Consider the following 26,788-nt stretch of genomic DNA (forward strand, 5'->3'; position numbering starts at 1 on the left):
ATTGATAGATTGTGGAAATCATTAACATTTTAGTCTGACAATACATTTTATTATTTGCACTGAAGTTTTAGAGGTTTTACTATCTTAAGTGTTTTGTATTATTAATTGAAAGTTGTTACTTTTTTGAGAGAGTAAATGTATTCCCTTTTCTATGAAACTAATTGTGACAAAGTACTGAACATTTTGTAATGATTTTTATGTGCAAATGTTTGTATTGTATTTTTGTATATACAAAGCCTGTGTGGCCGATGCTATATTAAATAAATAAATAAAAACCGATGAATGGGAACCAGTGCATCAATTTCACACAATTGAAATTGCTTTGGATTTTGACTCAAAGGTGGCACTATCTTGTGAGGTAAGATTATTGGTATAAAAAAAGAAGTCTGCAACATGTGGCACAGCAGATATTTTAGACCACAACTCCTATCATCCGTCACGAGCCAATGTCAGCATAATAAATGTTGTGTGATCACGGATATCGTAGTCCAAAACATCTGGAGAGTCGCAGCTTGAAGAACATTGGTATAGAGACAGAGTAGACACTGTGGAGGCACAAAACATCTCTGGGGTGGAGCTGGCATTTTAGCGCCACCACTACCTTTCCTTGATACATAGCGTTTTCGAGCCACTATTAGTTTTGCCTCCACTATGGTACTTTGGAGCCAAGCAGAGTGGCGGGGCGAGGATATTGGTACAGCTATATAACATGTGGCATGCAAGAGACAGTGCATGCTAAAAGCTAGAAGGTATTGGGCATGGCTTTGCGTCTGTAGGGAAAGTGGACTCCTCCTCTGTGGCAGTGGACCATCAGCCATACAGGCCCCCACTCCTGTTCCCTCTGCCTTGGCCCTGGTACAGGGCCTGCAGGCCCGAGAGAGTTCTCTCCCGCAAAATCCAAGGCTGTTGGCTTTTACCAATGCCTGCTTATCCTTCTGAGCTATCACAGAAGAGAAAAATCAGCTGGGACATGTTGGCCCTTATCCTATTAATCTTCGTTTTATTTATTTATTTATTTATGTATTTACTGTGCATTTCTTAGGCACTTATACAACAAGTACATTGCGTTTCAAAGCGCCCACAGGGCAACAGGGAGGGAAGAAGGGGGTAGAAAAGAAGGAGTACTATGGAGGGTAAAAGACGAACCTACTAGGCGTTGTAAGTGCTGGAGTGCCTTAAGGTTTATGATCTAATAAAACCTTAGAGAAAACAAATATTTAAGAAAAAAACAGGGATTCAAAGCATAAATAAGAAAGCAAAATGTCATCCGTAGCGAAGACAATTTTAAAATCTACTTTACACCAATGTCAATGAGAGTGAATTCCCCCGTAATCTACGAGACCAGAACCCTGGGGAAAACAAGAGTCTTGCGTTTTGCACAAGTCTAGTAGCATATCAATCCCTTAGGCCTTCCAATTTAATACAGGACAACAAAATATGAACCAAAGTTTCACTGTTGCACGATTTTACCATAGATGACAAAAGCGAGCGGATCTAGGTTTCTGGGTTCCTGCTCCTACATGTCATGTGTAGGAAGTCAGTTCAAACATATTCTCATGGAAAAATGACGTCACTTCCTATTGGGAAACCTACACGTTCAGATCACGCTGTCGCTCCTGGTGCGGATAATAGGTGCAAGTGCCACAATCTCTGCTTCTTGGCCTGAAATCAGCTTTCTACAAGGAATCCTACATTTAAGTCCGAGATATGAAGGTTAAATTAACACGCATTGGCAATGCCAACAGTTTGGGCTTTCGTGTGGGCAGGCAAAATGCACTTGCCAGGCACTGCCGTAGTGGTATTGACTACGGTAGCAAGTGGAAAAAGGTGTGAGTACCTGGGCATCTAATAGGTGTGCCTGGCAAATGCCTAAAACTTAAACGCAAGCCAAAACTGTTGGCTTTGCCAATGTTCGTTTTTAACAGGACTTCCGTAAAGGACACCCACAGTGCTTATAAAGCGAGTGGCGGAAGGCAGACCTGGTTAATACATGTTTATTACACCAGTAGTCCATTTAGAGCTCCAGTTAAGTCATTCACTCTCAGAAGACTGTTTTGAAAAATCACTAGAAGGCACTTCAAGGGCACAGTTTGATGGTAAGGCTTGAATAAAGCGAGCTGAAAGAGTTTCCATTAGAATGTGTTTTGAGCGGGGAGGTGCGGGAACTGGGTGGGAATGGCCATAGGAAATAGCATGGCCATAGGCAGTCAGTGGATGGGCAAATAACCAAATAACACCTTCAAGCCGTGTCCCTTCTCATATGCCATTTCTCCCTATCTGTACTCTAATGCAATAGTTTCGGCTTTTAGGTGGCGCTAAAGTGCCACCTAATTGGCCCAGCTACAAAGGGGCTAAGACATAGACGATGGTGGCATTTAAAAGTGTCAATTTTGGAACCCTCATTTCTTTTTTAATCCAGTTATTAGAATAAAATGTGTTCACAATTCCCAACAATGAATTTGGACACCCCAGTTATTTAACTTGTGACACAAACGTGCCTGATTGACGGAGTCAAAACCTGCAGAGAGATTGATGCAAGCGACTCGGACAGATGGAGAAACTTCAAGCCTTGCTCCTTGTTGTCAATGTGAAACCAGCAGCGAATTTAGGGAAGTACTCAGGTGTCTGCTCCCTTAGAGTTCTTCGAGCTTTTCATAATATTTAGGATCTTAGAATAATCGGAATCGAACTCCCATTTAGATGTACTATTCAGAAGAGAAGGCAAATTCATTTTTTTAAATAAAATCTTCCAGTACTAATGATATAATTTCTCTGTCCTTTTGCAATAGCTGATGTTTAATCCCTTATGGGCAATTTCCTTAAAATCAGTTTTAGGGATGTGCATTGATCCATTGCTTCTATAGGTTTGGGAGATTTACTGGAGTTCGAGTAACCATTCACATTTCATCATCGAAAATATGTTTGTGACGAGGTAGTGTTATAGCACAATTATTTTGATTTTCTGCAAAAATCATAAGTCTTAAAAAGAAGCTATTAAATCTAGCTGGTGATTTAAAACAAAAGTAAAAAATGTGGGTATTGATTGCAGCATGATAAATATTCATAACCTTATAGAATTTTTTTAGTAATTCAAAACTTCCAAATTAGACATTTGGCGGAAGCCTCCTCATGCAGGAGTTGCGGCCCAACCATCCGTTCGATGTGTAAGACATAATGCCCCAAAACAGTCACCAAATCGGCATGATCGCTCTAGTGTGTAAAAAGTGCCTTGAACAAAAGACAATACTTGTGCTGCGATGTTGAAATAAATACATAATCAATACTTGACGAATAAGGGTCACACTTCCAGGTTGGCATAGAAGGAAGGTTTCCTGTAATGTTGCCATTCAACTTGGCCAGACCCACCTCAAGTCTGCATAGCATCGTCCCAATTTACGCCTTGAGGCAATAATGCTTTATTGGTAGTTCGGGTTGAGAATGAAGCAGATTGATGGCCCAACTCAAGATCCGGGCAAACGTAATTAAGGTCATCGGATAAAACAACATGTTCCAAAGCAGAAATTTGAAACAAGCTGATCAGATCTCAATAATCGTCAGCAAAAGGACATCATGCAAAGAAGAGCAGGTCAAATCAGAAGAGACTTTAATTATTAATACATCTTTAAACCACAGAAAGCAGGTCTTTAAAGAAAGTTTACATCTATAAGGCCAGGATTTCTATCATGCCAACATGCCAAGGAGACACTATGGTCATTTTTAACTTCAAATTATAAGGCCGTCGGAAGAGCGACTTAGGGGTGTCTTACGGGCATGCTGCAAAAATAAAGTCTATCAATCAAAAAATGGAGTATTTGGGAGCCATACCTCCTGGAAAAGAATGTATTAAAAATCTTAATAATCAAAAAATTGAGTGCAATGTCTAAATAAATGATTACGCCAACAGTTATTATATGAGAACACTCTAAACACATTCTTATCGAAGATGTTAAGCATGGCTGGCAGCCTCTAATGTAAAGCATGGTTCAAAATTTGCACTCGCCACTAACCTTTTAATTTTTAAGTTCAGATCTGGTCAAAATTTGGCTCCACTTTGTCATTGGATTCTTTCATTGGGATTCTGAGACAAGATTTCTGAGTTTGTTTTTTGTTATAAGGAAACAAACCTTAGCCCATAGACAAAAAATGGGTTGCATTCAGCAATATCCATATCATAGACAATGCCTTATTTAGAAATCAGTTCTAACTTTGTCAATGAATTCAATTTGATCAATGTCTTCAGAATTATTTCATTGCAATCGTGAGTTTTGTGAAGCAGAGACAAAAAGTTAGATTGATCAAGTGCAACTGGCGTACTCAAATGCAATATCTGCTCCATGACCGGACAGCAGGAGTCCCCTGCAGTTTCACGGTTGGGTCTTATTATGCCCAGAGCATCCGCTTTGCACCCAGAAATCGCAGAAGAATTTGTGTCACCAGGACTGGTGTGAATTTTTTTTCTCGGGGCTGCGGACAATGACAACTCAAGGCACTGCAAGAGCTGGTGAATACTTACTTGGGGAAAGATTAGTTTGAGAGTTATCAAGTGAAAATAAAATGTGTGATCATGAGGTAGAACAACCAGGATGGGCCAGGGAGAAAGCAGTATCTGATTTGGGTTGAGTGAAATTAATCAGTCTCCGCAAGTGCTCCCAATGGATCTGGATTGATGGTTTTACTGGGGAAATAGTCTGATTCTGGAGCAAGCACACTAACTAAGCTCCTCAACGCTAGTAGAAAAGTTGAAGTTAGCCACAGCTCTCAGAGGTCGGTCAAGCAATTCCATCGTGGAGGAGAGAGTTCCAGAAGCGGAGACTTTGCCATCTGTGAGTTATTTCTCTGTAGATTATACATCCTCTTTTGAAATTGACACTTGGGCAGGAAAAGACACTCACAGGCTCAGCGAATTATACTCCTGCTCCCATCAGCTCGCAAATGCAGCATCTTAAAGTCAGCCCTCAAGTCCATGGTACACGTGGGTGGACGGAGTCCTACCAGTTTTTTCAGGAGTCCCACCACTTTTTTCAGAGGGCACCTTCATATGCTAATTTCTGGTGATGCCACATTGAATTGGTATGTTAATGAGTCCCCTCACTTTTATTTTAGGACTTGACCCCTGCTTAAATTGGTAGGCAACCATGCAGGCACTATCTCTGCACTAGTGCAGTCACTCCTCAGCCGGTGATAGCACCAGCTGTACTTCACACCGCTTCTTTTCTTCCCACTGGGAGGTGGAGGTTGTGCAGCTGGCCCTCTGCCGAAAGGTAGTCACCCAGCTGAAAGCAGCGCATACGTTTGCCATAGCCTCCTACTTCAGAGGGCACGCTGTGCTTAAGACTGCAGTTAGAATGTCCATTAGACAGACGCTACTTTCCAAGTCTTCATTGCCAGTGAATCGCTAGTGTGCACCTCGTTTCATTTTCTGCTCATCCCAATTTTCCAGTTAGGGTGAATCGCACGCAACTCCAACTTCCATCTGGGCCTAGTCACCTCTAACAATCTCACTCAAACACAGCAGAATAACCAGTCCAACCCTCAAATTGATTTATAATCTGTGGAAACTCTGTGCTTGATTTATGCATAGGCATGCGTTTAAAATTGTAAAATAATGCATCCTTTTTAACCTTTACTTTTCTGAAGGGAAAACCCTCATTTTTGCAACAGTTTAAAGAATGCGTGTTGAGTACTTGAATATGAAAGTGATTGCTTTCCTCAGTGTATGTGTGCATTGATTAGAACGAACTCCAATGACAATGTGAAGTGGCACCAATAGAACCAATGAGGTTTGGGCAGTTTTGCATATTTAAGAGCATTTTGGGAAGATAAGAATGACCAAAGAGCTTTATATATGTCAAATATGTCTGTGAGAGTTGTATTAATCGCAAAAAATGTAAATCATGCTGGGTTTGCTATGTGTTTCCTTTTTTCTTTCTTTTTTTGTTTAAAAAAAAAAAACTCACCCTAACATAAAACTTTTGTAAATATCAAGCATATATTCAAGTTTGCCCATCAAGGAGTTTATCATTCAGAGTGAAATCACTGCTAACAGCTCAAAATTACTCGCAGTGCTTTGGGTCAGCCAGACTTGGAGAACCAAAATTGGCTTTATAATTAAAAAATGACAACTAATGCAATGCAATGCATCTCCTTTGGAAATCTACAGGCCTAGTCAACCCTGTTGGAAATGTGTCTATGTAGTATAGCTAACACTGACACACGCTGGCAGGCACATCACATGACCAGTATGTGCAGCACTGGCACGGAAACGTACTGTTATAAATTAAGTGCGTCTCAAACCTGAGTGGTCTCGCATACTCAGATCTAATAGCAAAGCACATTCACTGTTAGATGATCACCGTCTAATACCACAGCACACAGTATATCACACACTGGCACACATTTGCTGCTAAACAGATAATGTGTGTCGCCCGGTAGTTCCTGAACTGTTACAGGTGCATTATAACGACATAGAAACCAATTTAATGTGTCAGCAATTTGTAGATAAATATGTGATTATACTAGATAAATACATATCACCACCAGGCCATTTACAGCTACAAGCTGTACATTTATCTGTCATGTTTCGGAATTTTGTCAGTATCATCAGACATCCTGAATTAAAGAGCTGCCTAGAATGCAATCACCCTTATGGACAGCACTTCAGCAGCACTTCAGCTCCTGGTCCACGCCTGCAGTGGCTTGAAAGCCCTTGCACTTTATATTATAGACAAGACTCGGATCTGCTGGTAGTTAATATAACAGAACAGATAAGTGCACGGATATACCGGCCTGTAATTTCAGAAGCAGCGACTCAATATGCAAGCTACACAGTACTTCTTCCACGCCCAGGACGCAAACTTACCCCGTTCGCATGTTCTGCCCCAAAAGCCGGTGCCAGTGCAGTCGCAGACAAAGCGGTTCCAGCCATCCTTGCAGACGGCGTTGTTCTTGCACGGGTAGCTGTCGCACTGCTTGGAGCTGAGCCGCGAGCAGGAGGACTTCACGCCAGCGGCGTTCTGCGCCTCTGCCAGCTGCCGGATGTTCTTGCTGCGGCCATCGATGAAGAGGTCCCGGATGCAGCCGACGTAGCCATAGTTGAGCATGGCAGTCCACAGCTCTGTGGGGAGGATCAGGGCCCCGCGGTCCTCAGGAAGGCCACCGAGATACATGTCCCCTTCCAAGTCTAATATCTCACTCTCCCCGCTGGCCATGAACGGGGTGCGCTTGCTGTTCACCGAGATGGTACCTACAATGACAGAAAAGATGGAGTTTAAAGAGTTGTCTGGTTCACTCTGGTCTATCCACAGTGGAATAATTCAGAATCCAGCATTTGTATGTTACTGAAGGACATGTCTGAACACCTAATAACATTTTCAGAAGGACCGTAATGTAGGCTGGAAGGAGCTGGATTACCGACCAAGAACTAACCGACAAGACCTACAATTGGAACAGGCCAATGAATGAACAACAGATATCAATTCCTTTATCAGTCGCTGGCCTAGGCAAAGGCTGGAAATAGAAGGAGAGCGGGAGTGATTAACCATCTACGGCCATCTACCATTTATCGATGGCCAAACTGGCTCCACATTCAGAGCAGGTGTGAGTTTTTAAAAAGGTTTCCATTGAAACCATACAACAATAAAAATGTGTTAAATAAAAAAAAATATTTCCAGGAATACGAAGACATTAACATCTTTATGTTTTGAATTTATTTACAGCGCACATAATCCGTAGGTATCGAAGCGCTAGTTTAATTGTGGCAGCGTAGGTTATTTATAAAACTTTTTTCCCACACGCGGGTCCGGGTTTCGAACCTGTGTTTGCTTAGCATGGTCTTGATTCCAAGACCGGCGCATTGCAATAGAGATATCCTCCCGTCCCATATCACATTCCCACATTCCCTAATACTATTTCAGCATCAAGTCAATATTTTCTGAAGCAAACTACAGTAAATTAAAAACATTTGAGATTGTCCTTACCCTATACCTTGGAAAAATGGTCTTAAATACTGTTTGCAAACGTATACCAGTGTATGTTAGTTACATTATGTTAATTGTTTTTTATACTGCGCACATCGCCACTATAGTGGTCTTAAAACTCGGAAACATTGCCCGCATGGGCAACTGTGACCCCACCTAGGGTGTAAACCGGACCGTGGTCTGTGGGGTGAAAAAGTAACAGTAAAAAAGGTAAGCAGTAGAAGGAAAAGAGGGATAACGTCGGGGAACGATATAGAACAGATATGGGTCACAATGAAAGGGGAAAGATGACATACGGTTGAGGGATAGCGATTGCTGGGATGCTGGTAGAGTAGTATGGGTTGAGACCCAAAATGGTCATGAAAAGAAACTCTCTATATTGAACACGTCGATTATCTGGTCAGCTATCAGTGCAATGCACTAATGGTATTATCTAAATTCGAGTTACGGATGTGTGATCCATCAGGTGTAGAAATCCAAAACACGAAGCCGATTCCGAGTTGCATTCCAGGGATTCAAGAAAAGTATAGTTATATACCATGGAGAAACACTATTACACCCAGAGTGCCCCCCTTAGTCAGCAGTTGCAGATCCTAGAAGGGAAACCCTAACTCATACATAACCCCACAGGATTCTCCCAAAAGACCCAATGGAGAGTCCTTCTAAATCAGACCCAGGATGTTAGACAGACCAGCACTGACCTATTTCTGAACCCAGTGAGAGAGAGCAACTAGTTAGGAACCTGCAGGTCCCAAAGAAATGGGGCATTCGAGACTACTTCTCCCGAGGTGCATCACGTGTACAAATCCGAAATCCGGACCGGTTTCCAGAATGTCTTCAATGGATTCAGGAAAATATATGCTATGGGGAAACACGAGCACATCAGAGAGACCCCTTGGTCAACAGGTAAGGATTTCCGAAGGGGAAAACCTAATTGATCCCCAAAAAAAACCTCAGAGCAGGCAGCAGTGCTTGAGAAGAAGTTTGTCATTCTACTTTGCCTGCAGCTGAAGCATTTAAGAAGGGAAATACTACCCCCCCCCTTTCCTAAAGGAAAAGCTATTTAGCACAGGTGGTAACCTACTAGAGCTGTTCCTGCTCCTTGGGCTTGAGCTTTAAACACCAGAAACCCACAGCCAATGGTTGGGGTGGGGGGCATAAGGCTTTGAAACTGTGTCTAAGAAACAGACTTCTGGGCTGGGCGTGTAAGGGAGGAGTTGGCTGGGAAAGCCCTAGAGTAGGGAAGCCCCTTGAGCTCAAAAGAGGGGGTGCTCCAATGAGGAGGAGCAGAGCACTCAGACCACAGAAAAGGTGTGCCCATCGCTGAGGGGGAGAAGCACCCCTTTAACTCCAGAAGAGGACAGTATTCCAGTGTGGAAGAGGCTTCCCTGGAACCCCAGATTAGGGCATCCGACAGTGAGGGTTCAGAGTGCGCCCTTAAGCCAGAATGGGTGTGGCTGTTCCAGTGAGGAGTAGGAGAGCCGCCTGAGACCAGAAGAAAGAGACCCCTATTCCAAGTCAGGGGGGGGGGTCGGAATGAAAAGTAGCGAGAGTAAGAGACTTTGATCCACAGAAGAGGGGACGTGTAACAGAGGGGGAGAGCCCCTTGGCCCTGGAAAAGGAAAGCGATAACAGAGAGGAAGAGACACCCAAGAAGTGGAGGATTTCTTTGACATTTGGCAGGAGGAGGAAGACCGAGCTCTTGAAAGTACTAAGAAGGACACCTTCCTGTCTTGAACTTTCTGTATGCTTTTTTTGTTTGCTTTCCTTCCTATATACTCCGGAGTTTAGGGAGTCCCAAGAGGCTTTACATTACAGCCCAAGGAAGACCAAGGAAGCTTTACATTACAGCCCAAGGAAGTCCCAGCAGGCTTTACATTACAGCCCAAGGAAGTCCCAGCAGGCTTTACATTACAGCCCACGGAAGTCCCAGGAAGCTTTACATTACAGCCATACTGAATCGTTTCCCATGCAATGCCTTATGTTTTACTTTTTTTAAATAAAACCCTTTAAGCTTATTTCGGTGTCAGTAGTTGCGTGTTCCCTCTGTGGCAGGGTTTTTTTTTTAGACGGCTTATTTAGAGCACAGAATGTCTATTTCATAGTTCACTTATTACCCGTTTCAACCCTTAGGAAATGCAGATTTATCCATCAATCGATTCTCACAGAATATAGTGCATGTTTCTTATCTATCCCACTAATATTAATTCTAATTCTCGCTATTTACACTTGTCCTTGGCTCGCCCCAATATGTGTATTATTTAGGTTGCCGTGCACCTGTAATGTTCATACCAGCTTTGTGTTTATTCTTAAAAATAAAAATGTCAGAACAAGGAGAGTGTGTCTAGCTGAGGAATGGAACCCTTTCAAATTAACAACAATTGTTCTCTTATAACACGCTTAATACCAGTGAGTGGTTTCTAAGTGCGGGATCGGGATTCGAACCTGTGGTTTCTAATTGCGGGATCGGGATTCGAACCTGTGTTGCACTGCGTTGTCTTGCTTCCAAGACAATCGTGTTGGCCCTGAGCTATCCTTCCTCACCTACATTAACATCAACATTAAGCATGACTAGCCTTTAATACTGCAAGTGAGGCTCGTCAATTTGCACCAAATATCTAAATGGTCAAAAAACTGGAGCTTCATGGCAGCCCCACTTCTGGCAAAACAAAGTTAAATACCATGTTTTTAAGGGGCTAATTATCTACATTTAAAACAGACGTTGTCACCTTCCAGCCAGTCTAGGGACGGACGGGTCTTGTGTTCCTGCCTCTAAACCAAATTTATATGTTTTCCAAGGGCCACTTAATTATGCAAGATCCAAGTGTTTCACTTAACTGTGATTAACATGCAACCTTGATGGCATATTTAAAGCAATTAACATTGGCCACATGCTACAGCGGCACCTGGCGATTATTTGATAATTGTTAAATTAATCCCGCCGCAGCCGCATGCTGTGATTAGCGATGCCCGCTTCATTCTCTAAGCGTGAAACGGCCACATGTGGAGAGGATTTGCGGCCTGGCCGTGCACGTTGTCCGACAAAGCAGCTCTATGACCTTGCCGCTATTTTTAATATGCATCTTTCCATCAATGGCGCCAGAACATGGAGATGAATATTGTTGGGTACTCTCCTTTAATAACGAATGTGGTAAGTCCCATTTCTTGAATAGCAGTCTTCAAATGACATCAAAAACCCTTTTCAATGTGTATTCTATATGACTGGATCATTATCCCGGATATCAAACACAAACAGGTCTTTGGTCACTTCTACTTTAACAACCTTGTACATGCCGCTATTATGTGTACACCACCACAGGACTAAATGTTACATCACTTCCTGTGATACTTTCAGAACCTTGTCGTCATTGCACTATACTTCATTCGGATCAGTGTGATTCCATTGAGAATTTTTCATCGTGGGAGAATTTATTGAATTTTCTTTTTTTTTTATATAGAAAGTTTACTGCAAATGTAAACTGGGGAGATCCCCTGCAACACCTTTCCCCAAGTCCCCTCTACCTGTATTATTATTCTAACCCCCCCACATACATGTGCTGCAAAATGCGATGAAAATATTAGATGAATTCTCCCACAATGGAAAATCCAGCAATGGAATATTCCTATCCCCATTAATAAAAGAGAACAAAGGAATTTTGCTTTGACCGCCATGTCAGTTCCTGTTTAAAAAGCTATAGAAACTGAGAAGGGACAAATGACCCGCAGTGTTCATCATGGATGATTTGATAAACTATTTTGGAGGGAAAGATTTTCTCTTTGTTTCTCACATGTTCTTATAAACTACTTATGAGAACCTTACAAGTCATTTTTGTATGGGATGTTGTAATGGCATTTATAGACCTTGAATCTTGAGCTCTACGACTGCTTATTTTCCAACCCAACTTGTTATAGACACGTTCCAGTGGTGAGAACCCTATGGCATTGAACATCTGGTCGGGTGCATCGACCTAACCTGAATCCGTTTCCTGCCACCAACAATCGGATCTTTCCTGAGATACACCATTCGATGCTATGAACGTGTCATATATGTCCTCCTTGCATCTTGCAAAGGGATGTATCTATTGATATTTCAGCAAACACATATCAGCATACATTTCATTGTATGTTGCGTATCAGTAGGTCCTTCAATGCCGTCTACTTTTAGGGCCTTTGATCATAAACAGAATTAGATATTTCAAATATGTATATCACTAGATCTTTCAATGTGGCGTTAAGACCCCATTCCAAGGGCTGGGACGGGGTTAACAGCCTGGCAGCCCATGTGATCGGCCCGAGCGAAGCAAGGGCAGATAATGAGGGCTCTGGGTCATATACACCATTCCAGCCCTTGAAACAGGGGCTTAACGCCATTAGCACCATTGGTTACTACTTTGGTAACCCGGGGTGCTAAAACAAAACCCTTGCACGTCCCATTCAATGAATGAAAATCCTTTACCAAGATGGCCGTCATGAAAAGGGGAGGCAGGGCTCCTTTAGGAGCCCCTCTTCCCTTTCAGCCTGCGGGATGGAAAGGGGGAGGTGCGGATGCGGTGGCGGTACTTGCCACCGCCGAAATACGGTGAGTGGGGCACAAAAACACCATCAGGCAGCATGGAACATGGGCTTGTACCGGTGGTTCAAACCTGCATTCCTAGCTATCTGATCGGCTGGTGCCCCCCGGCCCGGTGCTAATGGTAAGTGATCGTGATCATTAGCTCATTCACTGTTGTTTATAAATAGATCCTTCAGTGGTGCGGAACAAGTCCAGAATCATATCCACTCCATATTTTTAGGATATCCACACACAATACATTGGAATGCAGTGGAAGTTATTTACATTATCCTAAATGTCCCCTGTAGTGGAGGCTCTCGAGGGCCTGTTCCAGGGACTTCTAGTACAGATGCTTCAATATTACACGGGCATCTATATATATCGTACACTGGAGGGCATCAGATGATGCCCAATGAGATACCTTTGGCAGCACCCAAAGTCTGCATGGTTTATGGTGGAAACTGGTATCACGTAATATTACCTCCAACAAAAATATTACTGTATATATGGTCGTCAGGAACGGCCGCAGGCAATATTTTTATTGGGGATAATATATGAGGGGTTTTAGGGAGTGGGGATTGCAGAGGTGTCCCCCGCTCCCTTTAGAATAATAGAGGGGTTGCAGGGGTGTCCCTCGCAGGTTCCATGCCTTAATATTGCTGCAAAAATATGGCGATATTGTTGTCTGGCGATATTTTTGTGGGGATATTAACACATGTAACCGTGGAAACGGGTGTCTGCTGCACAGTGAACATGGCGGGAACGTGCAGAAATGTGCATGAAACACAGCAGGTAATAAGGAAAATTGTTAATCATCAGAAATCTGTGGTCCACACCTGGGAGGGGAGAGTTTCCCGCCCTTTGAAATTCTAAAGCAACTCATGATGAAATGCAGTAGAGCCCGCAGACAGTCTCCTGCGCTGTGAGATCCTGCAGGAAATACCTTTTGGGTGTGCAGGAAGAGATGGTCTCCGGTGCTTTGTGTTTTACTAGGCAATTCCCAAAAGGTGCCTGGGATCCAATGAGATACAATGTTTTGTGTTGTTCCTCAGGACCAGGATGCAATTTGCAGGAGGCAGAATTGCACCCCAAGTGGAGGTTCTAGGTCCCTAGGCACCTGATGTACACAGTCAATGTTGTATAACTCTTGAGCAATACAACATATACTCTCGGGTCATTGCGCTCGGGTTCAACTTTGAGGTGTCCCGCCACTTCCTTGAAGGCGTAAAGTGGCAAGGAATGAGAAATCCTTAGAATGTATAAAGAGACGCCAATTGGGGTGAGGGGGGGGAGGAGACTGGAGGTGCAATTTACGTTCCTGACAAATGAGCGGCCTAGCAAAGGTACTCCGCAATTACAGCCTGACTGCGACGGATTGAGGGCGTCGACCTGCCCACTTCAGAATCCCGGCTCCAACCTCTGTGATTACGTTCCAAGTGTCTGCTCCAGGCAGAGAGACTTCAGAAAAAGGGGCAGATGGCTTGGTAAATACTGCTCCGCTCTTCTCCTCCCCCCCCCCCCCAACATCTCTCCTCCTGCTTTATTCGCGACCTATTTGCACTCAATAAGGAAGCTGGTTTTCTCTCAAATACTCTCAACTACTATTAAAAAAAGCAAGTGTATGATATGGAAGCATGCAGTGTTGTTTTCACAATATTAAGGCTTTCCTTTGTAATCATTTTTATCTTGATTGACAGGAGCAGCAGAAAAATTACTGAATCTTTGATCGGTGTTCGATGGATGATTGGGGGCTTGACCTCAATACAAATCAAAAGAGTCAGATCAAACTATTGTGCCTTGAAACACTTGTGTATAGGCGCATTATAAATGTCATATCATGAAAATTAACACAAAATGCTTATTCAATAGTTTCAAAAATAACAAGAAAATTGAAGAGAGGAGATAATAAAAAGAATTAGAAAAAGTAGAGATAAACTAAGTGATCGGATCCAGGCATGACATAATCAAGTAGAGGAGGGTGGAAGGTGCACACACTAAATTTCTAGAAATACTGTTTCATATGGCAGTTTGTCAATAGTTAAGGATTTTTGGGGTGCAGGGGAGGAAATGTAGCCCTGGCACAGGGTTACTAAAGGTACAAAAAGGAGAGAAAATAGGTTTCAAAATTGGAACCCTCCCGTCCCTTGCACACCTTACGTTTGCGCCAATATGACGCATTGAGATTGACTTTTGTCACAATAAATTAGATATATATTCCAGTGGATTTCAGAAGATAATACAATTATTTTTTTTTTTTAAAAGAGTGTAGTAATAACATCCAATGTAAAAGAATATTCTTTATTCCAAACGCGTGAAACAGGAAGGATTCAATTCATTTGATTGTGGCTGACGCGTTTCGAGAAGTTCATTCTCTTCATCAAGAGCCCAGAATAATGAATTAAACACTGAAAATAAAGAAATATGTACAATCAGCTATTTGTGAACTCTCCACATCACTGCTACATGTATTTAGCGTTCTGCGTTAAACATATAACGTGTTACCAGGAACCAGTATATTGAACCAGACAACAGGAAAGGCTTCGTCATACATTGTTTAGGGAAGCAAGGGTAGAATACAAAGAATGGGTCAACATGACCAGCACCTTTAAATAGACTCCAGAGCCACAAGCTATCGGGACAAAGGAATGCTCATTTTGCTAATGGTAGATTGGAAATGCATTGTAAATTACTTAAGAATAGGGCAACTTCTGAATAGATGTGGATGAATGGCTTTCCAATTTTCTCTTTACATCTGTAATTCAGTGCATATGGAAACCGCTCTATATGGGCGGGAAAGAAATTATAAGTTGAGTTCCAACACAGTTCACCCAGCAGAGAACAGCGGAGGATTGTGCACTAAAAGAAAAATAGTGCGTGTAACTATAGGTGTAAAATGCAAAAGGCAACAGTATCGGTAGATCAAACAATGAAAGGGCAACTACTCACCACTGAGGGGTGCCCAATGTGTTCTGGATAGGACCAGCTATTACATCAGTGCGGTACTTGTGTAGCACCCAGTCTAAGGGTTCTTAAATAGTCCGCACGGGGCTCGCTTGGTCTATAAAGAAAAACAGCGGCCCCTTTAGTGTCAAAGTGACATCTATATATGTGAGACTGAAGAGGCATAGCGAAAAACGCCTCATGTAGCTTAAAACTTACTTGAATTTGTGATAATTGTAGCATCGGCTGATGGAACGTGAGCTTCGGAATCGACGGAGCTCGTTTAAGCCCATCCAGTGGGGAGGATGTCCCCAGAGACTGTTGCTATGCGCGGGACGCTAGTGCAGCTCCACAAGCCCCTCGCTGCGGCGTAGGTCCGTGAAGCGAGGTGGGCATGCGTAGTAATAAACAAAGGACTATAGGAATAAATTCAAATGAGGGTATTGGGCACTCGCTCGAGAGCGGCGGCCATCTTAGAAGGTGAAGAAATTAATAGATTCAAATAGAGTGTGTGAGCTGCTTGCAAAAGTTTGCATACAGAAAAGACTGTAATTAAGCAAAAAAGTAATTGGCCATCTAAGTTACGATATGGTGGCTCTGGATTTACATTGTGTGAGAAACAGACAATAGTTCTTAAGGTGGCACAAAAGTTTACTAATAGTAGCAGTTTTAAATTGGAGAGAGGTCAAAAAATGGCCCAAGAGAATATGGTCATATAATGATATATGGAAAAACATCTTTCTTAGGGGGACAATTATGTTATAAAAACACAATATACAGACATCTGTTGAGTACAGGCAGAGCTAGCATATAGAGAGATATTAGGGCAACAAGTCAGATAAAACATTTTAAAGAAAATTCATCATTAAGCCCCTTCGGTAGTAGTGTGTTCAGTGTATTTATCCAATATTTTTCTCTACGTGAGAGCATCGATGCATAATCACCTCCCCTATAGGGTTTTATGACAACTTCAAGGATTTGAAATTTTAATTGTGCGATTGTGTGATTATTCTCCATGAAATGTCTGGAGAGGGGGGATTTGATGTTTTTGCATCTAATATTGGATTTGTGCTCCGTCAGGCGTTCTTTGACCGGTCTTGTGGTTTGACCCACATACAGTTTGCCACAAGGGCATTTGATCGCATAGATAACCCCGGATGACATGCAGGTGGCATAGTGGCGTAGTTTAATGTTCTTCCCAGTGTATGGGTGAACAATTTTGTCACCTTTTATGACATTGTTACAGTGAGTACAACAGAGACACAGGAAGGTGCCACTTTTTCTAGTTTGTAGGACCATCTGTTTGTCTTTAGGTGGTATTTCTGCTCTGACCAGAGTGTCCCTCAGATTCCTACCCCATCTGAAGGCCATTATTGGTGCTTTAGGGAAGAGTTCTTTCAATGTCTGGTCGTTGTGGAGAATACTCCAGTGTTTCCTAATGGATTTACTTATCTGGAAGCTCTGTCTTGAGTACTTGCTGATGTGAAGTAATGGTGTATCCTTGGATTTGTTTTTGGGTACCAGTAGTAGTTCTTTGTCGATGATTACAGATCTTTCTTTGGCTTCTTCTAGGATGGTGTTAGGATAGCCTCTGGCTGAAAATTCTTCCAATAGGGTGTTGCTCTCTGTGTCCAGACCTGCTGGGTCCGAAATTATCAGTTTTAATCTCAAGACTTGGCTGTATGGTAGACTCTTAAGCATGGATTTGGGATGATGACTTGTAAAGTGTAATAAGTTATTCGCATCAGTGGGTTTATGGTAGACTGTGGTCCAAATCCGATGTTCTTTTATTTCCATGTCTACATCCAAAAAGTGTAGACGAGGTTCACCGATTTCCATGGTGAATTTTATGGTGTTGTGAATGGAGTTCATGTAGGTGAGGAAACCGTCCAGTTCTTTGCGTGTACCACACCAGATGCCAAATATGTCATCTATATAACGTTTCCACATTAGTATCCTGTAGGACCATTCTGGGTGGTCCAGTACATGCTGATGTTAAAACCTGTACATAAATGTGTTTGTGTAGACTGGGGCCATGGATGAGCCCATGGAGGTACCAGTAGTCTCAAGGTAGTATTTCATTTTAAATCTGAAATAACTGTTAAAGAGTATGGTTTCAAGGAATTTCAGAACCAGATTGTTATTGGACATGCTGTTGTTGCCATTAGAGATGAGCCATTGAACTGCTTCGAGGCCTTCGGTGTGGGGGATGGAGGTATATAAACTACATACATCCATACTGAAGATAATGCACTCTGTGCTTAGAGCTGTAATGTCGTTGATACAATTCAGGAAGTCTGTTGTGTCTCTAAGGTAGGTAGGGGTCTCCTGTACCAATTTCTGAAGGGATTTGTCCACATAGATAGCTAGAGGTTCAAAAATGCTGTTAGTTCCAGCTACTATCGGTCGCAGTGGAGGGTTAGTAGGGTTCTTATGCATTTTATGAAGGCGTAGAATACGGGAGTGATTGGATGCACATTAAGTAAAAATTCACTTGTCTTAACATCGATCATGTCTTGATCTAATGCATCTTCAATGATCTTTTTGATGAGAATCTTAATTGTGTTGATAGGGTCACCATCCAACTTGGAGTAGGTGTTAGTATCATCTAGCAGTGTGAGGCATTTAGTCGTGTAATCTTTGGTGTCCATTATGACAATTGCACCACCTTATCGGCGGGTTTGATAGTAAGTTCTTCATCCTTAGCCAGTGTTTCAATATGTTCCAGTTGACACCGTTTCGCATTGCTGGGTGTATTCTTTTGGTAGTTAATCCTTTCAAGATCCTTCAAAACCGTTTTTTCAAATAAATTAAGCATAGAATTTTGTGTGAACGGGTCAAAGTAACTCTTAGGACGGAATTCAAGGGTGTTGTTATCCGGTGGCGGTGTATCCTCATCCATGTCAGAGTTAAAAAACAATTTGAGCCTCAATTTACGCAATAACCTATGAAAGCATACTTTTTCTTCAAAGAGTGTAGTGTTGCTAGTAGGTACAAACGATAGTCCTCGGTTAAGCATGTCCAATTGTCCACTGGTGAGGTTTTTACAGGACAGATTCACAACTAGATTTTCAGTCTTTTGTTTTTTCTTTCGTTTTGACCCTTTGCCTCTCCTCGTTTTTCTTTTTGTTTGTCTCTTAGTCCTAAAAAAGCACCACTCAATGCTCCAGGCCTAGGTGGTGTCACTGGGGTTGTTGGATTAGTGGTTGGTCGTTCTGTAGGATCTGTGTCGGGAATAGCCGTTTCTTTACTAGAAGAGCGTCCTCCTTCTTCAAGTTGAATAGGGTCCCCAATGCTGCTGGTACTGCTGTCACTGCCAGAGTTTGCTTTATTCTGGAAACGAGTTTTCCGTTGTTGATCACGGTGGTGGTAGAATTCTTGCCATGTGTAGACAATGTCGTTAAGATAGTCGAAGGTATCTCTTTTAAATTTCCTCAGTTTCCTTTGTTCAATGTCCTGTTTATAGCCTGTAAGTTTTGAATTGATATCAACAAGTAGGGTAGAAAGTTCTTCAGCTGAATTGAATTCACTTAGCTGAATTTTCAAGGTGGTGATTTCTGTGTCAATGGATGTGAGGGATTTAGACAGTTCTTCAATGGTCAATAGTATGAGGTCCAGCGAAAATTTATTTAGGATTTGATCCCATTTTTCTACGAAGGATTTACTTTCGCTGCATTGGGTGGGGCGTAGATACACTCTTAGTCCTCGGGGTATTTTCTGCGATTTATAATACTCGACCAGTGTTGTTGCATGCAGTTTTTGAGCAATTTCTCGTCGAATTAATTTTTCCAACTGGAAGACTAGTCTCTCTGGGAATTCCGTCCTAAGAGTTACTTTGACCCGTTCACACAAAATTCTATGCTTAATCTATTTGAAAAAACAGTTTTGAAGGATCTTGAAAGAATTAACTACCAAAAGAATACACCCAGCAATGCGAAACAGTGTCAACTGGAACATATTGAAACACTGGCTAAGGATGAACAACTTACTATCAAACCCGCCGATAAAGGTGGTGCTATTGTCATAATGGACACCAAAGATTACACGACTAAATGCCTCACACTGCTAGATGATACTAACACCTACTCCAAGTTGGATGGTGACCCTATCAACACAATTAAGATTCTCATCAAAAAGATCTTTGAAGAAGCATTAGATCAAGACATTTTAAGACAAGTGAATTTTTACTTAATGTACATCCAATCACTCACGTATTCTACGGCCTTCCTAAAATTCATAAGAACCTTACCAACCCTCCACTGCGACCGATAGTAGCTGGCACTGACAGCATTTTTGAACCTCTAGTTATCTATGTGGACAAATCCCTTCAGAAATTGGTACAGGAGACCCCTACCTGCCTTAGAGACACAACAGACTTCCTGAATTGTATCAACAACATTACAGCTCTAAGCACAGAGTGCATTATCTTCAGTATGGATGTATGTAGTTTATATACCTCCATCCCCCACACCGAAGGCCTCGAAGCAGTTCAATGGCTCATCTCTAATGGCAACAACAGCATGTCCAATAACAATCTGGTTCTGAAATTCCTTGAAACCATACTCTTTAACAGTTATTTTAGATTTAAAGGGAAATACTACCTTCAGACTACTGGTACCTCCATGGGCTCATCCATGGCCCCAGTCTACGCAAACACATTTATGTACAGGTTTGAACATCAGCATGTACTGGACCACCCAGAATGGTCCTACAAGATACTAATGTGGAAACGTTATATAGACGACATATTTGGCATCTGGTGTGGTACACGCGAAGAACTGGACGCTTTCCTCACCTACATGAATTCCATTCACAACACCATAAAATTCACCATGGAAATCGGTGAACCTCGTCTACACATTTTGGATGTAGACATGGAAATAAAAGAACATCGGATTTGGACAACGGTCTACCATAAACCCACTGATGCGAATAACTTATTACACTTTACAAGTCATCATCCCAAATCCATGCTTAAGAGTCTACCATACAGCCAAGTCTTGAGATTAAAATGGATAATTTCGGACCCAGCAGGTCTGGACACAGAGCAACACCCTATTGGAAAAATTTTCAGCCAGAGGCTATCCTAACACCATCCTAGAAGAAGCCAAAGAAAGATCTGTACTCATCGACAAAGAACAACTACTGGTACCCAAAAACAAATCCAAGGATACACCATTACTTCAGATCAGCAAGTACTCAAGACAGAGCTTCCAGATAAGTAAATCCATTAGGAAACACTGGAGTATTCTCCACAACGACCAGACACTGAAAGAAGTCTTCCCTAAAGCACCTATGATGGCCTTCAGACGGGGTAGGAATCTGAGGGATACTCTGGTCAGAGCAGAAATACCACCTAAAGACAAACAGATGGTCCTACAAACTAGAAAAATTGGCACCTTCCCGTGTCTCTGTTGTACTCACTGTAACAATGTCATAAAAGGTGACAAAATTGTTCACCCATACACTTGGAAGAACATTAAACTACGCCACTATGCCACCTGCATGTCATCCGGGGTTATCTATGCGATCAAATGCCCTTGTGGCAAACTGTATGTGGGTCAAACCACAAGACCGGTCAAAGAACGTCTGATGGAGCACAAAACCAATATTAGATGCAAAAACATCAAATCCCCCCTCTCCAGACATTTCATGGAGAATAATCACACAATCGCACAATTAAAATTTCAAATTCTTGAAGTTGTCAAAAAAACCCTATAGGGGAGGTGATTATGCATCGATGCTCTCACGTAGAGAAAAATATTGGATACATACACTGAACACACTACTACCGAAGGGGCTTAATGATGAATTTTCTTTAAAATGTTTTATCTGACTTGTTGCCCTAATATCTCTCTCTATACGCTAGCTCTGCCTGTACTCAACAGATGTCTGTATATTGTGTTTTTATAACATAATTGTCACCCTAAGAAAGATGTTTTTTCATATATCATTATATGACCATATCCTCTTGGGCCATTTTTTGACCTCTCTCCAATTTAAAACTGCTACTATTAGTGAACTTGTTTGCCACCTTAAGAACTATCGTCTGTTTCTCACACAATGTAAATCCAGAGCCACCATATCGTAACTTAGATGGCCAATTACTTTTTTGCTTAATTACAGTCTTTTCTGTATGCAAACTTTTGCAAGCAGCTCGCACACTCTATTTGAATCTATTCATTTCTTCACCTTCTAAAATAGCCGCTGCTCTCGAGCGAGTGCCCAATACCCTCATTTAAATTTATTCCTATAGTCCTTTCTTTATTACTACGCATGCCCACCTCGCTTCACGGACCTTCGCCGCAGCGAGGGGCTTGTGGAGCTGCACTAGCGTCCCGCGCATAGCAACAGTCTCTGGGGACATCCTCCCCACTGGATGGGCTTAAACGAGCTCCGTCGATTCCGAAGCTCACGTTCCATCAGCTGATGCTACAATTATCACAAATTCAAATAAGTTTTAAGCTACACGAGGCGTTTTTCGCTGTGCCTCTTCAGTCTCACATATATAGATGTCACTTTGACACTAAAGTGGCCCTGTTTTTCTTTATAGACCCAGCGAGCCCCGTGTGGACTATTTGAGAACCCTTAGACTGGGTGCTACACAAGTACCGCACTGATGTAATAGCTGGTCCTATCCAGAACACTTTGGGCACCCCTCAGTGGGGAGTAGTTGACCTTTCATTGTTTGATCTACCGATACTGTTGCCTTTTGCATTTTACACCGATAGTTACACGCACTATTTTTCTTTTAGTGCACAATCCTCCGCTGTTCTCTGCTGGGTGAACTGTGTTGGAACTCAATTTATAATTTCTTTCCCGCCCATATCGAGCGGTTTCCATATGCACTGAATTACAGGTGTAAAGAGAAAATTGCTAAGCCATTCATCCACATCTATTCAGAAGTTGCCCTATTCCTAAGTAACTTACAATGCATTTCCAATCTAGCATTAGAAAAATGGCCATTCTTTTGTCCCGATAGCTTGTGGCTCTGGAGTCTATTTAAAGGTGCTGGTCATGTTGACCCATTCTTTGTATTCTACCCTTGCTTCCCTAAACAATGAAGGACGAAGCCTTTCCTGTTGTCTGGTTCAATTTACTGGTTCCTGGTAACACGTTATATGTTTAACGCAGAACTCTAAATACACGTAGCAGTGATGTGGAGAGTTCACAAATAGCTGATTGTACATATTTCTTTATTTTCAGTGTTTAATTCATTATTCTGGGCTCTTGATGAAGAGAATGAACTTCTCGAAACGCGTCAGCCACAATCAAATGAATTGAATCCTTCCTGTTTCACGCGTTTGGAATAAAGAATCTTCTTTTACATTCGATGTTATTACTACAATCTTTTTTTTAAAAAAAAAAATAGTATCTTGTGAAATCCACTGGAATATATATCTAATTTATTGTGACAAAAGTCAATCTCAAGGCGTCATATTGGCACAAACTTAAGGTGTGCAAGGGACGGGAGGGTTCCAATTTTGGATCCTCTTTTCTCTCCTTATGATATAATCAAGTGCCATAAATAGCCACTGGGTTTTAGGGCTGGCCAGAGAGAGCTTTGGCTCTGTCGGAGCTCTTGTGGCAGCTGCTCCATGCTGCATGTTCGAGTGCATCATGGTCAAGGCTTGGTTACAGGAGCTGCCATTTTGAAGAAGCAAGGAATACTGTGTAAGTTAGTGGAGAATTGTAGAATGTTGCGTCTTAGAGCTCCTTTTGTCTATCCGGTCCGGCCTAATGCATTGAAATTTCTTTTCTAGCTATGTCTACTGTCTACAGTACGGTGACAGAAGTCGAATGTTGCTCTTATGAGCTTTTTTCTATTTCCATGCTTTGCACATTAATGTGGTGTCCCACTCTTGTGCTGAATTTAATTGATTTTGTCGTTATTTATAGTGCACTCATGTTTTCTGTTATTTAAACTTGCCTTTTATTTGTCCATGGCTGCGACTATTAATGTTTTTAAACAACAAAATATTGAGGACATCATATTTTGTGGTCAAATGCTCCAGAAGGTAGAGCGTGCCTTTCACTGGCCCATTCATCTTAACTAAAACTGTTTTCAGAAATGCCAACATTGAATGGGAGAAGATGCCTTTGTGGTTCTTTACATGCAAGTGTGTGCCAGCTCCAGGATAACGTTTCTATTCACTATTTGTGGTTTCCTTGAGTGTGACAACTTTGAGCTGAAGCGTGTCATGAAACCAGACAGTACAGTGAATGATATTCCAGATTGTATCATAGAAGAACATTTTCGCTTACAGATTAGTGTTTATCATAAAATGTTTTTTCCAGCAAGCGCGACCCAACGAACAGCTACCGATGATCCAGTCTCTCACAATCATGGTAAGAATCATGAGGTGCTGAACCACTAGGAAGTGCACGTTCTTCAGCCACCGTGTTCATCCTCCCAGGCCAGCCAACTGATGCTCTCAAGGGATGGATGGGCTCGGCTGATCTGTTATACACAGATGTATGCCGGTGCTGGAATTCCCATTGATAAATCACTGGTCCTGAAGGAGATGGCAGAAACCAGATTCAACCGGTCGACCTTTGGATCATAAGGGGTCTCATGACCATTGCGATATCCCAGACAAACAATGGAGATACAATATATATTTTTTTAAAAGTCTAAATTAACTCATCTGCAGTGAGACTTTTAAGTTTGTCCCGAATATACGGGCCTTTCTTACTACAAACCAAGCATGAGAACAAACCAATCGTGTTTGTTACACTTGACCCTTATGGGTGAACAAATTAACAGAAATCCCTAGGTTCAAAGAAACCTCCCACCCAACCAGTTACCCAGACAGGATCTAATAACCAGTCCTGCCTGTATAGAAAATTGATGGGTTCTTCTCTTGTTTTTTTTAGATCACTTGAGAGTTGATGCATCCAATCTAATTAGCAGTGATGAGGGACAGCTTCTTCTCCTATCCCCTTTATATAGGAGGCGCACCATTCGCAACCTAGGGCAAGGCACTCCCGTCAGGGACAGGGTGTTCTTCTACTAGAGAGAGCCAGGACATTGTTCTCCATCTGTTGGATTGACGAACGTAACAGTAAAGTCTGCACTAATTTGTTCTCCCGAAGTACCGTTTATGTTGTGTTTAGAGGGGGGTATTATAAAATGGTGCCATTGTTTGCAGGATGCGTTACCTATGCATCACATTTAATGTAGGAACTAGCACTATTTCTTGACAGCAAGAAAGCAGCACTGTCTCATTGAGACCTCAGGTCTTTGCAAACAAAGCATGGCTGATATCATTAGCAAGCACACTTGGTGTCTCTCAGACCCACTACAATAAGAACAACACTAATGCAAACAGTGATATTGGCAATCTGGCAGAAATTATGAAGTGGAAGTATTGGGAATTTTTGTAAATTACAAATCAATAATAGAAATAATTGGCAAAGTCAATAGATTTGAATTTTAAAATGTACACTTGTATCCTTTGTGGGTTTTAGAAAAAGTCCTACCCCCTAGGTTTGCAAACTGTAGAAAGATTGGGCAGATTACAAAAGAGAATGGGCTTTGTGTGGCTTGACATGTGTTATTCATTCTCACCTAATAACACTTTAGGTCGGAAAAAGGCCGATAGGACCTAACCAAACTGTCTACAAATAATGGGGAACAATCCTGTGTCACAGTGCCAGGGATGGGACAACACAAAGTGGGGATTTTCAGGCATTCTCTGCTCAGAGAACGGAGGACAGCACAGGGGCAATGTGGTGGTCTTGGAAGCAAGACCACCCGGATCTGTGCTTAGAAACCAAATTCAGGTATTAAGCGCGTTATCAAAAAACAATAAAATAAATAGGAATTAAAAGTCTTACACCTAATCTTAAAAGGTGTCTGTCTCTCCAGTGCCCCTTACATCTGCAAACAAAAGCCAAACTTATCCATCAAAGTCCCTTACCCTCATGGGTAAAACTAGACGTGTAACAGAAATGTTCCAAATCCCGGCCGACTGGAAAAATCTTTCCACCCGACGGGGATTCAATTTCTCCAAACAGAAAAAGTCTGGGGTTTTTGTCAGGCAGAAGATAGACATTCTCCTGCCAGAGGGTTCTACCTTCTAGTTTGCTGTCGGAATAGTACAGCCCCGGGGTTCTCGCATTTCTTCTTGGTCGCCACGGTAGAACCCAACTCTCGGCTCCATCTTTGTATGATATTGGTCCTAATGATATCTTCACCTTGCATCTGGCTGAGCTATTGCTGCACGGCAGACAGCAGGTAAGCTACCTTGACCAACACAGTAACATCCTTGTTTTCCCGTCGAGCAGTAACACATCTGCCTCCTCCCCGGTTGGTGCCCTTGTGCCGCTTCCTCTGGTTCATTTTATATGCATGAGCAAGTGGGTATGTTTGTAAGCTAGATTGGGATTGGTCTTTACTCTGTGCAATGTGTTTGAAGTTCTCCTATTAGCCCTTTCTCCATAGTTTTTCACTATAATGATTGTGGGCCTTTTGGTATTGGGTGGCAGGTATATTAATGTAATTGAATTCAATTACCTGCTCCACATATTTAAATATGGCCATTGACCTCGTCACCATTTTAAAATTCTCTGTGTTTCTGTTTGCAGTTCTGTGGCATCTCGATTGTGGCTGGCTTCCCAGGACAAGTGACTGCAAAGTCACCACGCCACGTGCGTTCCACTGCCATTTCGGAGCCTGTCTCTGCTACACCACAGGCAAGCTCTGCTGCTGAAACCTGTGGCTATGAATCTGCTCTGCTCTGTGGCTTGTCCTACTCGGTGGTAGGGCCTGCTGGAACTTGTAGTCCCTTTGAGACGCCAGTATGGCCTTCAAACGGGTTCCCCTGCCTCTGAGGGGGTAACGAGCCCAGAGAATGCTGCCCTATTGACCCTCTGGGAGGGGTATCCAGCAGCAGCCAGACCCCCCTATTCCCCTGTGAATCCGCTCCTACCAAAGGGTGGGGAGTGCCTCCAGCTCAAAAAACTTTTTGTATTGTGTCCATGGTTTTACAGGAAAACCTTACACATATAAAATACAAAGAATATAACACTACCATACAATATATTTCACACTATATTATGTTATGTTATGTTAATGGTTTTCATAAAGCGCTCGTTTGCAGAAAGCATTGTGGCGCTAAAGGGCATCAGAGGCGAGAGAACTTAGGACAGAAAGGTTTTTAGCAAGAGGCGAAAACGGAAATGGTCGGGAGTAGCCCGAATCGGAAAAGGCAAAGCGTTCCGCAGCTGAGCCGCTGTGACTGAAAAGGAGCGGCCACCCATACGGGCACGGTGAAACCGAGGAATGATCAACAATCGGGCTTCTCCAGATCTCAGT

At 42.3% G+C, this 26,788-nt stretch overlaps 1 protein-coding gene across 42 annotated transcripts in view; it reads right to left on the minus strand.

Annotated features, from left to right (window-relative positions):
• The window catches only part of NRXN3 (neurexin 3), a 2,596,979-nt gene that overhangs the window by 1,709,963 nt on the left and 860,228 nt on the right, over positions 1–26,788 (minus strand). For all 42 annotated transcript variants that reach the window (XR_011283789.1, XR_011283791.1, XR_011283790.1 and 39 more), the window contains one exon: positions 6,860–7,243. Coding sequence is in view for 38 of the 42 variants with exons in the window: in XM_069637907.1 (XP_069494008.1) it covers positions 6,860–7,243 (384 nt within the window). In the remaining 4 variants the exon portion in view is untranslated. The remainder of the gene's footprint in view (positions 1–6,859; positions 7,244–26,788) is intronic.

This window comes from Ambystoma mexicanum, chromosome 14 (genome assembly GCF_040938575.1).
Source record: "Ambystoma mexicanum isolate Mex_15411 chromosome 14, UKY_AmexF1_1, whole genome shotgun sequence".
Lineage (NCBI taxonomy): Eukaryota > Metazoa > Chordata > Amphibia > Caudata > Ambystomatidae > Ambystoma > Ambystoma mexicanum.